The sequence below is a fragment of the Nannospalax galili genome, unplaced genomic scaffold (assembly GCF_000622305.1).
Source record: "Nannospalax galili isolate Female #2095 unplaced genomic scaffold, S.galili_v1.0 scaffold103, whole genome shotgun sequence".
Classification (NCBI taxonomy): Eukaryota; Metazoa; Chordata; class Mammalia; order Rodentia; family Spalacidae; genus Nannospalax; species Nannospalax galili.
The window spans coordinates 1,768,865-1,781,000 of NW_008352136.1; the positions used below are offsets into that span (position 1 = coordinate 1,768,865).

Genomic DNA, 12,136 nt, shown 5'->3' on the forward strand with positions numbered 1-12,136 from the left:
TCTGACAGCCCCAGGCAGCTCTGACTTCAGGGCAGGGCTCCAGGACACACTGAGAGGGGTTTTCAGGAAGGAAAGGGGTTGATATCCAAGCTGGGTCAGCTGGGGGCACACCAGTAACAGCAAGAGGGACCTAGGAAGGACTGTTGCCACCTGTTCAACAGGATCACAGGTGACTGAGACTGCAAGCCCCGTTCCCTCTGCCCTTCTCACTGCTGAAGTTGGGGTTGTGCCTACGAAGCCCCTCTTCCCAGAGGTCAAGGAAGGAGGGCCCCACACCAGCAGAGGGCTGCAGGTGACAGACACAGACAAATGCCAACAAGTCTGGGCTGTGAGACTCCATTCATCAGAGCCCATGGGGAAGACGGGCCCAAATAAAGGGGTCTGGGGCTGAAAGCTTCTGATCCTGGTGGGGGCTGGCAAAGAACCCATCTTGAGGAGCCTGCACTGTCGCCCACAGGGGCTTCTTTCTGCTCCGCCATCTTTAGGCTAGGCCTCCTTCATGGGAGAGAAAGGGTTAATGCCTTGAGGCTTCCAACTCTAAATGAGCCCCTGAAAGCCACTGGAAGGGCTAGGGGAGAAAGGTGATGGGAGGGGGCACAGCTGAAGTGGATGGCAGATGGGAATGGATGAAAGGATGAGTACATGAATGAATGACTAAGAAAATGGACAGAATGAGTGACTAAGAAATGAGTGACTAAGAAAATGGATTGTGGATGAATGAACTGGTCAGGGGAAAGAAGGGAAGGGAAGGGAAGGGAAGGGAAGGGAAGGGAAGGGGAATGAATGGGCAGAGTAAAGGCACACACCCAAAACCCTAGCACCTGGAAAGCTGAGACAGGAGGACTGCAAGTTTAGGATCAGTCTGAGTTATATACCAAGACCCATCTCTAAAAGAAAAAAAAAAGTTTGAAGAAAGAGAAAGAAACATAATGAATAAACGATTTTGAACTGCAGGGGCCGAATGACTGGAGGGTGTGTAGACATTTGGATAAGCAAATGGCAGTGCATGGGAATTTGGTTGTGTGGATGGACAACTGGACAGATTGATGACAGAGGGACAGACAAGTGGGTGGACATTCTAGTGAGTGGATGATGGGTGAGCAGATTGGGCAAGTGGAAAGCTGGGTATCTGAATGACGGAGAAGTAGATAACGGATGCATGGGTGGATAAACAGGTGCATATGTAAGTGGGTGGCTATGAAGTGGATGGCACCATTGGGTGTGGGGGGGCAGGTGGATGGACAAGTGGATAGATGGGTAAGTGGAGGGAAAAACAGATGATGAGACAGAGGGGTAAATAGTAATATAAAGGAGTAGGCGGGTGGGTGGATGGATGGAGAGATGTGGACATAGAAATGATGGATAGGTGGAAGGGTAGGTATATGGGTGATGGGTGGGTGGAAGGATGGATAGATAATGGGCGGGTGTTGGGTGGTGGATGGATGGATTGTGTGTGAGTGTGTGGATGGTTAGATGGGTAGATAGTGGATGGATGATGGATAAACAAAAGGACAGATGGATGGCTAGGTGGATGGATAGGAGGTAGACAGACTGTGGATGATGGTGGATGGTGGATGGTGGATGGTGGATGGATGATGTATAGATGAAAGGACAGATGGGTGGACAGGTGGTAGATAGACAGTGGATGATGGTGGATGGTGGGTGATGGATGATAGATGGAATTGATACAGAGAAGGAGACTGTTGACTAGACAGCCAGAAATACTCACTCCATGACCTTCCTCCTCCACCTCTTGTTGTCACTGGGGTGGTGACGGTAGGTGCCATAGTCAAACAGTGAGTCCATTGGTGCTTTTTTAGGCCCAGGCACCACAGAGGACTCATACAGGGTGGATTCCAGCAGGTCGATAGGGTTGGGCACCCCCTTGCGGAAGGCACCCTGGAACTTCATTCGCAGATTCGGGCGACCGTCACTTGGGCCAGCAGGGCGACCAACATCAGCCGGTGAGAGTGAAGGGGAGCCTTCCTCTCCCTCAAACAGATTGGCCAGTGAAGAGAGGGGGAAGGCCTCCCCACCAGAGGTGCCATTCTCATCCCCGGGGGGATCGGTCACCTCCCCAGGTGCTGCACGGGGGCTGTCGCCAGGATCTGCCATGCTGGCCCCAGATCTGTCTTGCTGCTCAGCCTGCTGGGGAGTAAAGGGGGGGGTCAGACAGAGCCCAGCCAGTAGTGGGCTCCAGGAAGCCCCCTCCCACATGGGCAAACAGTACTGCTGCCAGCTGCTTCAAAGCCACCGTTGTAATGACAGGGGCTGGGATGGCCACTCCCAGATGTGGTCAGCAGCCAGCCCCGGGCGGGAGCTGCAACAGGGGCCTCTTTCAGGAACCTGGAGACAGACATGGATCAGCCTCCAGTCCAGCTATCCTGGACACTAGCTAGACAGGAAGGGCTTAGGAGTCACGTGTAACCCCTAAGCCTGGATACTAACCCCCAAAGTCAGTTTCAGAATCTCTTGAAGGTGTGGAGGACCAGGCTCCACACAGCCACTGTGTGAGACTAAACCAGTCAGCATTTTACAACCTCAGTTTCCTCATTAGTGTGGGAAGGATGGTGGTGGGGGTCTATGCCTCTGGGGGAAAGCGAGCAGAGATAGTGCCCAGTATACCAAGAAGTGTCACCAAAACTTTAGCTGCAGCCTTGGCCAGTAGGTGCTCTGAAAACCCGTGTGAACCTACTGCATGGGGCAGTGACCCTTGATGCCCATTCGGTACTTTTGTGACCCCATGATCCCCTCTTACAGATCCAGAACCACGGTCCCAGGTTTTACTTGATGTCCCCAGCCACAGGCTTTGCTTCCCTGAGTTGAGTGCTGACCCTTCCATCCCCTCAGCCTGGTTGGCTCCTGCCTACCTATGTGCCCAGCTGTCCCCTCCCCTCCAAAGCTCCCTGTCCCTCAGGCTCTACTCTTTCCTGGGGGACAGTTAACTCCCAGGCTGAAATGTCCAGGCAGGGAATGCCATCTGTCCCAAACCCTACGGGAAGGAAGAGCAAAGGCAATGATGCCCTTTGTGCCCATATCTCAGAAGAGGAAAATGAGGCTTCCAGAGGGCAGGCACATGGCTTGTTGGGAGAAGGTTTTCTGGTTTTCAGGCTCAATATGTGTTCAGCTGGGCTGGGGCAGAGTGAGGCGCTCTGCAGCACCCTCCTGGCTGGGTTCCGGGGTGTCCTGGAACTCTTTCCCTGGCTACCTGGGTACAGGAGCATATTCAATAAACCCTTCTTGTGTGTGTGTCCTTCTCCTGCCCCCCACACACAGAGGAGCAGCAAATGGGTGCCCATGATGTTTGCTCTGCAACTGCCAAGAGAGAAGCCTTGCCCAGGTGGGGACATGGCAAGAGGCTTTCCTTGCAGGCTCAGCAGAGTACACATAGAGTCAGAGCACCCATCAGGGGCTGCCTTTTCTCTAGATATCAACAAAGAGGAAGAAGCTGGACTTTGGAGTCATTTGGGCCTAGGCTCTAATCCTGGCTTTAGGTTTACACAGAGTGTGGCTGTGGGCAAGTCACTGGATGTCCAAAACCTTGCTGTTCCCCTCTATGAAATGGACTCAGTTTTATCAGAGCTCTAGAAAGAGTAATGAGGCTGAATTCAACCAGATTTCTCTCTCTGGGCCTTGGCTATTCCACTGTATGTGAGACAAACAGAGTCTTCTCTTTGTAGGGCCTCTGAGACAGAAGGTCCTGTCCACTTGCCAGGTAGGATAGCAAGACCTGGAGTCTCTGCCCCATGAGGCTATATGCCATTGGGAGGGCATGTTGAGACAGGGAGGGATTCTTCAAGGCTAGATGCTGAGGGAAAGAAGCAGTCCCCCGACCAGGCACAGCCCTGGCTGCCTCAGTGGGACCCCAAAGTTGAGGGAGAAGCGATGCTAGCCATGTGCCCTCAGCTGTCAACACTAATTATTGCACTCCCTAGCCAGGACAATGTGGACCCCCAGGCTCTACTGGGAAACTTGCATTCCAAGGAAGGCATCAGCCACCATGCCTTAGCCCCTCTCCTAAGGAGCTTCGACTTGGGGATCATCCAAGTTTCTGGGGACCACAAAACAAAAGCCCTGGAGTCAACCAGCCCCTGCCATGTCACATGACCTTGGCACATCTGTAGTGATCATGATTAGTGTTCCAATCATGATGAAATGATTAGGAAGTCAATGGCCATCATTGTTGGAAGTGTGGAGTTCTCACAGTGCCCAGCCTCATCTCAGTGCCCCACATACATACCCTCATCTTTTCAATCCTCCTGAAAGTCTAGACCAGGGACATCTGGCCATATTCAGCGACACATTTGGCTGTCCCATGTTACAGGGGAGAGAGCCACTGGGATCTAGTAGGTTGGGAACAGGGATGCCATGAAACCTCTTCCAAAGCTCAGGCAGGCAATGCTAAGACCCAGTCCCACATATCAATAGGGCTGAGGCTGGGAAACCCTGCCATAGAAGCAGGCACTGCCACCGCCTCTATGTTATAGATAAGGAGGCTCAGAGAGGTGAAGTAAGTTGCCTGACGCCACCCAGCAGCTTAGTAGCAAAGCCAGAACTCAAATCAGAAAGTGTGATCTGTAGAGCTCAGGCTACCCCAGCCACTTGGCTTACTGGCCATGACCTGGAGTACCAGTGTCAAGCTGGGCCTGACAACATCACAATGGAGGTTTGCAGCCACCTGGAGAGGTAGGAATGGCACCTTCAGCCATTCTAATCCCCTGAGCCTCACTTTCTCTACCTATGGAAGGGAGACACACACCCTCATCCTTGCCATAGGGCTTCTGTAGCTTTAAACAGGTATATGTCTCTGGGGTGCCTACAACACTTGGCAAATGTCATTTCCTGTATTTATCATCACCATATGACAGTCCCCAGTATCCTCCCCACTCCCTTTTCCCCTATTGCAGTATGGCCCATGGTAGGGTCCCCCATGTCTCTCCGGCTTCTCATTCACTTAACTCTAAGACCCTGTTAAAATGGGCTCTTGCTCCCATTTTATAGCTGAGGAAACTGAGGCCACCAAGGGAGCAAATTGCCCTAGAAGAGGAGCCTTTTCCTCTCATTCACCCAGTATGCTTGTTCACGCAAGTCCTCTCTCTCTCTCTCTCTCTCTCTCTCTCTCTCACACACACACACACACACACACACACACACACATACACACACGCAGCCTTCCTTCCCCTTACCCAGTTCTCTCTGTGGCTAAAAGAGAGTTTACTCCCTGTTCTAATTTGCCCTGAAGCCTGCTATTACACATTCCAAGCCCATGCCAGTGGTGCAGGGAGGGGCCATCGGAGTACAAGAGAGGCTGGGGTGAGGCAGTATCTCCTCTCTCCTGTGTTCTCAGTGTTTTTCTTCACATGTGTGCGTGTGTGCGTGCGTGCATGTGTGCGTGCGTGTGTGTGCTGGGATGAGCACAGACCCCTCATCCCTTCATACCAACTCAGCACATCCAATAAGGCATGTACGGGCAGACCAAGGAAGTAGCACATGTGTGAATACCTCTACACGATGTCCTCCCATCTGTATTCATTTAAAACAGCTGTTTTCAAATGTTTTCGTTTCATGCATTTTTTTAACCCCTTAAAAAAAAAATCAGATCAGTCAGGTATGGTATTTCATGTCTGCAATTCCAGCTTCCAGAGGTAAAGGCAGGAGGACATGAGTTCAAGGTCATCCTCTGCTACATAGTGAGTTCAAGATCAGACCCTGTCTCAGAGAAACTAAAACTAAGAGGGACAAAACCTACATATCAAAGATAATGTGGTGTCACACGCTTGTGATCTCAGCCCTCAGGAGGAAGAGGCAGGAAAATCTCAAGTTCTAGGCCAGCGTGGGCTACATAGTGAACTCCTACCCTCCTCAAATCTATACGTCAAACTGGTGTCCACACAACACAGATGGCAGATGTGACAGAACAGACACTGAGAAGATCTAAACCACATGGCCCAGAAACAGGATTAGAAACCCCCATTGCCCATTGTACATTTATCCCACAAACTTCTCTGAGTGCCTACTATGTGCTGGGCCTCAGTGGGGTCTTGGGAACATAGATCAAAACTAGTAGAAATCCTCCCTTGCTGGGGGGTGGGGGGGAGACGGGACAGACTACAGAGACCAGCAGAGCTGGTGACCAGTGGTGTTAAGATTTGTGTAGACCAAAGGAGCTCAGCAGTGGTCCAGGGAAGCAGTGTGGGGCTCCAGTCAGGGTCCCCACACCTTCCTTTCTGCCCACAGAGGCCCTAGACTTTGGGAAATGACCCAGGGTCATCTATTCTGCTGTTGTGGCTCCCTGGCCAGTGGGGCACAGAGAGGGGATGCATTGGACATCACACAGATGATGGATCCCAGCCCCTCTGCTTACTAGCTAGGTAAGTTTGCACAAGTTCTTTGACCTCTTGGAGCATTAGTTTCCTCACCTGCCAAGGACACCAAACAGTGCGGCTGCCAGAGGTCTACCAGGTGAGCCAGGCCAGTGAGAGGCAGCCTCAGTAAAGAGCAGGCTGCACCCAGGAGGCTAAGCCTCTGAGAATCCCAGATGTTGTGGGGCCGGAGGGCTCCAGCTCCATCACCTGCTGTGGCTGCATGGACTAGGAGGGCCTGGCCTCCTGGTTCCTGTGGGTTGGCCTGACCTCACGGAAACCCTGGCACAAGTCTGTCAGATGCTGACCTGATTACGTGAGCAAGGAAAGCTGCTTAAATCTGGGGGCAGGTCTGGGCGTGCAGGGTGTCTCTACCCCAGGGGAAGGCGCCAGGGGGACTGGTTTCTCTCAGGTCCCTCCTTCTGAATCAATAAACCCAATGGGCAGCTATTAACTACCACCTGTATGAAAGGCTCCAGGGTAGGCAAAAAGGAGTGAAGGACAAGAAAAGCAAGCTTGGGCGAGAAAGCAGGTGGCCTCCACCGTCCAGCCTTTTTGGAGGCCTTTTTCTGTGTCTGCCATGACTTTGCCACTGGCCAGCTCCTGCTCACTCTCAAGTTTCAACCTTTCCTATTTATTTATTCTCCCTCCAGTGTTGGGACTGGAACTCAGGGCCTTGCGTATACTAGGCAGAGCTCTGCCCCAAAGTCACTTGAAGTGACTTGGCCTATGAAAAGCCTCCCTGGCCTAAACCAGGCCCCTGTGTTGCCCTGAAAGGGACATGTGACTCCATTTACAGTGCTCTCTGCGATCAAACAGTCACACCAACAATTATTATCCTTTCATTCATCTCCTTCTTTTCTAGAGTTTAGGTCATCCAGGAAGGGACTGGCTTGGATTATGGTTCCTTCAGTTTAACCCCATATGGAGTCAGAGTAGGAAGCTGTCAATACTTGCTTTATAGACAACCAGGGACCCCTGAGGTTCCTGCAGGTGCAGATGCTGGAGCAGCACCTGTCCTGAGGGGCAGGAGGCTAAAGGAGCAGGGTGTTTAGACTGGTGCTCCCCGCTTGGAGTGCAATAAAAGGTCAGTACACACTGAGGAAGGGTGAGGCCCGGGGCACTGAGGGAAGGAGTGCAAGGATCAGGGAGTGGGGAGTGAGGACTGTGTGGGGCTGCCCAGGTAGGAAACAGACCCTGGGCTCCCAGCACAGCCGGTGTGCATCCTCCTTGCCATCCTGTGGTTCCTTGACCAATCTGTGTGTCCCTAGATTCCTGTATGGGACCTTCAAATAAACATGACTGTGAATGCCTGTCATCTGGCTCAGTCTTCAGGTAAAGGGCATGGGAGGATGGTACTCTAGGTTAGCAGACGCTGGAGACAAAGTATAGCTATGTGCAACCCCACCTTCTAGGTGCCGTTGCTGAGGCAGTACTGGAAATGGAACCCAGGGCTTAATGTGTATGTGCTAGGCAAACACTCTACTAATTAAGCTACATCCCCAGCCAGGACCTGTGCCTTTGAAGGGGTGTTTTATAAGGATGAGGGGACTCAGAAAGGCATGGTAGCGGAGGCTGGGGGAAGGAGCACGTAGGTGGGGCTGTGGGAGTCTGAGACAGTCCTCTTGGACCTTCCTGGGCTGTGACTGAAAGGTGCTGACTGTGGGCACCCTTCCCAGGGCACTGGCAAGGGAGTGGGTTAAACACAGGCAGTAGGTGCCAGACTGGAAGGATGTGCTCAGAAAGGTCAAGCTGCTGTCTGAGTCTGCAGCATCACCCTGGTGGAGTTGCTGGTATTAGGGATTCCCGAACACACAGAGGACTGAGGCAGGTGTATATGACGGTTGAGGAAGGCAGGGTGACTGGATCCCTCTGAGAGGAGGACTCAGCCACCTTGGAGCAGCTGCTGATGGGAACAGCTCAGTCCCTTGGCAGAGCAAGACCTGCTGCCTGCCAGGCTGTGACTATCCACGGCTCCCAGGCCCCTGGCAGGCAGCAGGCGGCATGAGGCCATAAGGGGCCCTCCCTGCCTGTATTTACCTAGCAGGTCTCAGCCTAGCCCACTTCCTGTTTGCTGCACACAGGCTGCCTGTCCAGAACAGACAGAGCTCCAGTGTCCTTTCAGGTACCCCCACCCGGAGGGTGTCCCCTCAATGCTCATACCACCCAGGCAGGGCAGGTCTGGGGTGACTCACCAGCCCCAAGGAAGGCGAGGCCAACGTGGCCACAGCAGCCAGCAGTCACCACGCTATTCTGTGAGCCCTGGAGGACTGGGCCCAGACAAGTCACACAGAGACCTCTCACAGCTCTTGCCAAAATGGGGGCATCTTCAGGGGTCTCCGGCCTGGGAACTTGACATGGCAGCAGGAGTGTGGTTGTATAGACACAAAAGGCCGCCTCCTGAGGGGCTCTCTCCTTATGAGATGCAGGTCCACAGCACAGCAGACTGGTGGTTGTCAGAGGCTGTGGGAACTGGAGTGGTGGCTGCTAACAGGCCTGGGGCTCCCTGTGGGGTGATGGCATGTTCTGAAGTTAATGGTGATATCCATTTAACTAAATGCACCAAAAACCCACTGAACTGTATACTTTACAAGGCCCAGTGGATGACATGAGAATTATACGTCAGTAATCCCCCCCTACACCTCAACATCCTCCCAGCATCATATCAATACCTGAGGATTAAACACAAGACTGAACACAGCTTGGCACACAGGGCTGGGAAGTTCATTCTAGAAGGCTCCATTCCCTGTCCTAGCAGAGCTGAGCTCAGTGCCTACCCTCTTTGATTCAGAGCTTTGGAAAAGGGGTATCTCAAAACCTGAGGGACTCCTTCTCCCCAGTCAGCTCCTGTCTTGGGGGCAGTCCCAAACACCAAGAACCCTGGGGAGGATGTTGTGTCCTCAAAACACGATCAAGGATCTGTTCTGGGCTGGAGAGTGGTTCAGTGGTTAAGAACTGCTGTTCTTCCAGAGGACCTGGGTTGATTCCCAGCACCCACACAGCAGCTAACAACCATTTGTAATTTCAGTTCCAGGGGATCCAATGCCCTCTTCTGGCCTCCACAGGCTTTGCATGACACGGGTGTACTTATATACATGCAGGTAATAAACACATACACATAAAAATAAAATAAAAATAGGGGCTGGAAAGATGGCTCAGCAGTTAAGAACACTGGTTGTTCTTGCAGAAGACCCAGGTTCAAATCCCAGCACCCACATGGCAGCTAACAACTGTCCGTAATGCCAGTCCCAGGGGGTCTGACAGCCTCTTCTGACCTCCGAGGGCATTGCACAACACGGGTGCACTCACCTACATGCAGGCATAACACTCATACACATAAAATTTTTAAAAAATAGATTTTTTTTAAAGTTTAAAAAAATAAAATTAAATTAAAATAATAAATAAAACAAAATGTGTTCTGCGCTTCTCCTGTTACTGGTTGGCCGAAGGATTTGAGCAAAGTAACTCTGAGCCTCAGTGTCCTCATCTGTAAAATGGGGGTAAAACTTCCTACCACCTTAAAGTAATTGCTCCCATCTTTTTTTATTTGGTGCACTGCATTCCTGCTTTAAATTTTAAAATAGTAGGGTATGGCAGCACACACCTGGAATCCCAGCCCTTGGGAGACAGAAGCAGAAGGATCCTGAGTCTAAGGCCACCAAGAGCTACATACATAATGAAGACCCTGTCTCATAAAACCAAGAGCTAGGCTGGCAAGTTGATCAGTGGGTAAAGGCACTTGCTGTTGAGCCTGTTGACCTGAGTTTGATCCATGAATTCCACATGGTGGAAAGAGAACAGACTCCCACAAGTTGTCCCCTGACCTCCACATGTTCATGGTGGCATGTGCACACATAGACACACACATACAGTAAACAAATGTAAAAAATATTTAAAAGCCAGATATGGTGGTGCACATCTTTAATCCCAGTACTCAGGAGGCAGAGGCAGATAGATCTCTGTGAGATTGGGGTCAGCTAGGTCTACATAGCAAGTTCCAGGCCAACTGGGACCACAGGGAGACCCTGTCTCAAAAACAAAACAAACAACGACAACCCCCCCCACCCCACCCCACCCCCAGCCCCCAGCTCCTATGGTGAAGGCTGTTGTAAGAATTAAAATGCTGTAATTTGTGTTCAGCTTAGTGTCTAGCACACATTAAGCGCTCAATAAATGACAGTGGCTATCTCATTCTCTTTAACCTTCCCTCAATTAACAGTGGGGGTGGGGGTGGGGAAGAGACCCAGGGAGGTCAGGACAGGGCGGGTGCTGGAACCCAGACTTCCCAACTCTGACTCTGGGGCTAGTGCTGTCAGGGCTTGTGACTCTGCAGAGACTTCGCCTTTGGAAAGGGTTTTCTCACTGCCTCATTTCCTGCTCTTGTCGCCTCTGGAAGGTGGTCAGGAGAGATACTGCACATCTCCCACTGAGGAGACAGAGTCCCAGACAGGACAGGACACCCACCCATCTATGCGCAGGTCCCCTCTCCCCATCCCCTACAGGCAAAGTCCTGATCAGAGGGAGAAGCAACCCACAGCACGGGGCCAAGCAGGATCTGAAGGAGCCTGAGGCAGAAATCCAGCCAGGTCCCAGCAGTGCTCCCTGAGGGCTACTGTCTTCAGGGCTTCAGCTGGGAATCAGGCAGAGGGACAGCTAGGCCAGAGATCCCACCAGCAGTGCCCACAGCTTTTCGCCTTCCACCCAGCACCTTCCACGTGTTTTAATCTATGTCCTAACTCCCCAGGTTAGGTACTGCTGTCTCCTTCTCAGGGAATAAACTGAGTCACGGGGTTGACAGGAAGGGCCTGACATGTATCCAGACCAAAACATGCTAGGCACTTGTACATCACTCTCATTGGGTAGGCAGGGGCCTGGTCCCCACATCAGGTGGGCCACCAAAGGCATGGAGATACCCAGACACCCAGTGGAACTGACGTGCTGGACCAATGGGAAGCATCCAGTACTAAGACTTACTGTTAAGCCCCTGGGAGTTTGTCTCCCAGGTTAGGATGCCATTATTTTTGAAGGTCCCTGGGAATCCCCTGGCAGGCCTCAAAGCACCCCTTGAGAATGGGGTCACTCATGTGACACTCTGGGAAGGTAGAGACACTCTTCTGATCTAGTCACTGCTGAGTCCCCAGTGCCCAGACGGGGGCCTGGCACCTGGTAGCTGCTGAATGAATGGATGAATGAATGAATGAATGGATGAATGAATGAATGAATGAATGAATAAGCCGGAGACACCTGTAGTCATTCTCCCCAGAGCAGACTGGTCTCAAAAGCTGAGCATCTACCCAAGTTACTAACTACCTACCTAATATCTTCCCTCCTACCCATGAACAGGTAGTTTGCTGAGCATCTACTGCATGCAGTGCTCTCTGACCTACAAGATCCAACATTCCCACAGGGTGACACTTGATCCTGAGTCCCTTTTGCAGATGAGGAAACTGAGGTTCAATGAGGTAAGACACTTGCATATGCCCACTGGTTTTCAGAGTCAGAATTTGGTGACCCTGCCATGCTGATCTGTTGATCTAACACTCCCACCCTCCCTCCTTCTTTCCCTCCCTCCCTTCCCCTGTACTCAAGTGTTATTGAGCCCCACTCTCTACCAAGGGGTCACAGGAGGGAGCCAGGCTAATGGGTCCCCAGCTGCAAAGTTAGATTCATGTTCACTGTCCCATCCTTATCTGCTGGGATCTTCCTAGAGCCCGTGGCGTGGGCCCATACCATCTCTCTCTCTCTCTCTCTCTCTCTCTCTCTCTCTCTCTCTC

The 12,136-nt window shown here is 51.9% G+C and overlaps 1 protein-coding gene across 4 annotated transcripts in view; it reads right to left on the reverse strand.

The window, feature by feature from the left end:
- Trpv4 (transient receptor potential cation channel subfamily V member 4) overlaps window positions 1-12,136 on the reverse strand; it is a 40,160-nt gene that overhangs the window by 23,429 nt on the left and 4,595 nt on the right. The window contains exons 2-3 of one of the 4 annotated variants that reach the window (XM_029554036.1): window positions 8,558-8,868; window positions 1,730-2,145 (exon numbers count right to left, since the gene is read on the reverse strand). In XM_029554036.1, coding sequence (XP_029409896.1) covers window positions 1,730-2,115 — 386 coding nt within the window. In that variant the 5' untranslated portion in view covers window positions 2,116-2,145; window positions 8,558-8,868. Of the gene's footprint in view, window positions 1-1,729; window positions 2,149-8,557; window positions 8,869-12,136 lie in introns of all 4 variants that reach the window. The other 3 variants (XM_029554035.1, XM_017802164.2, XM_029554034.1) reach the window with 3 other exon arrangements.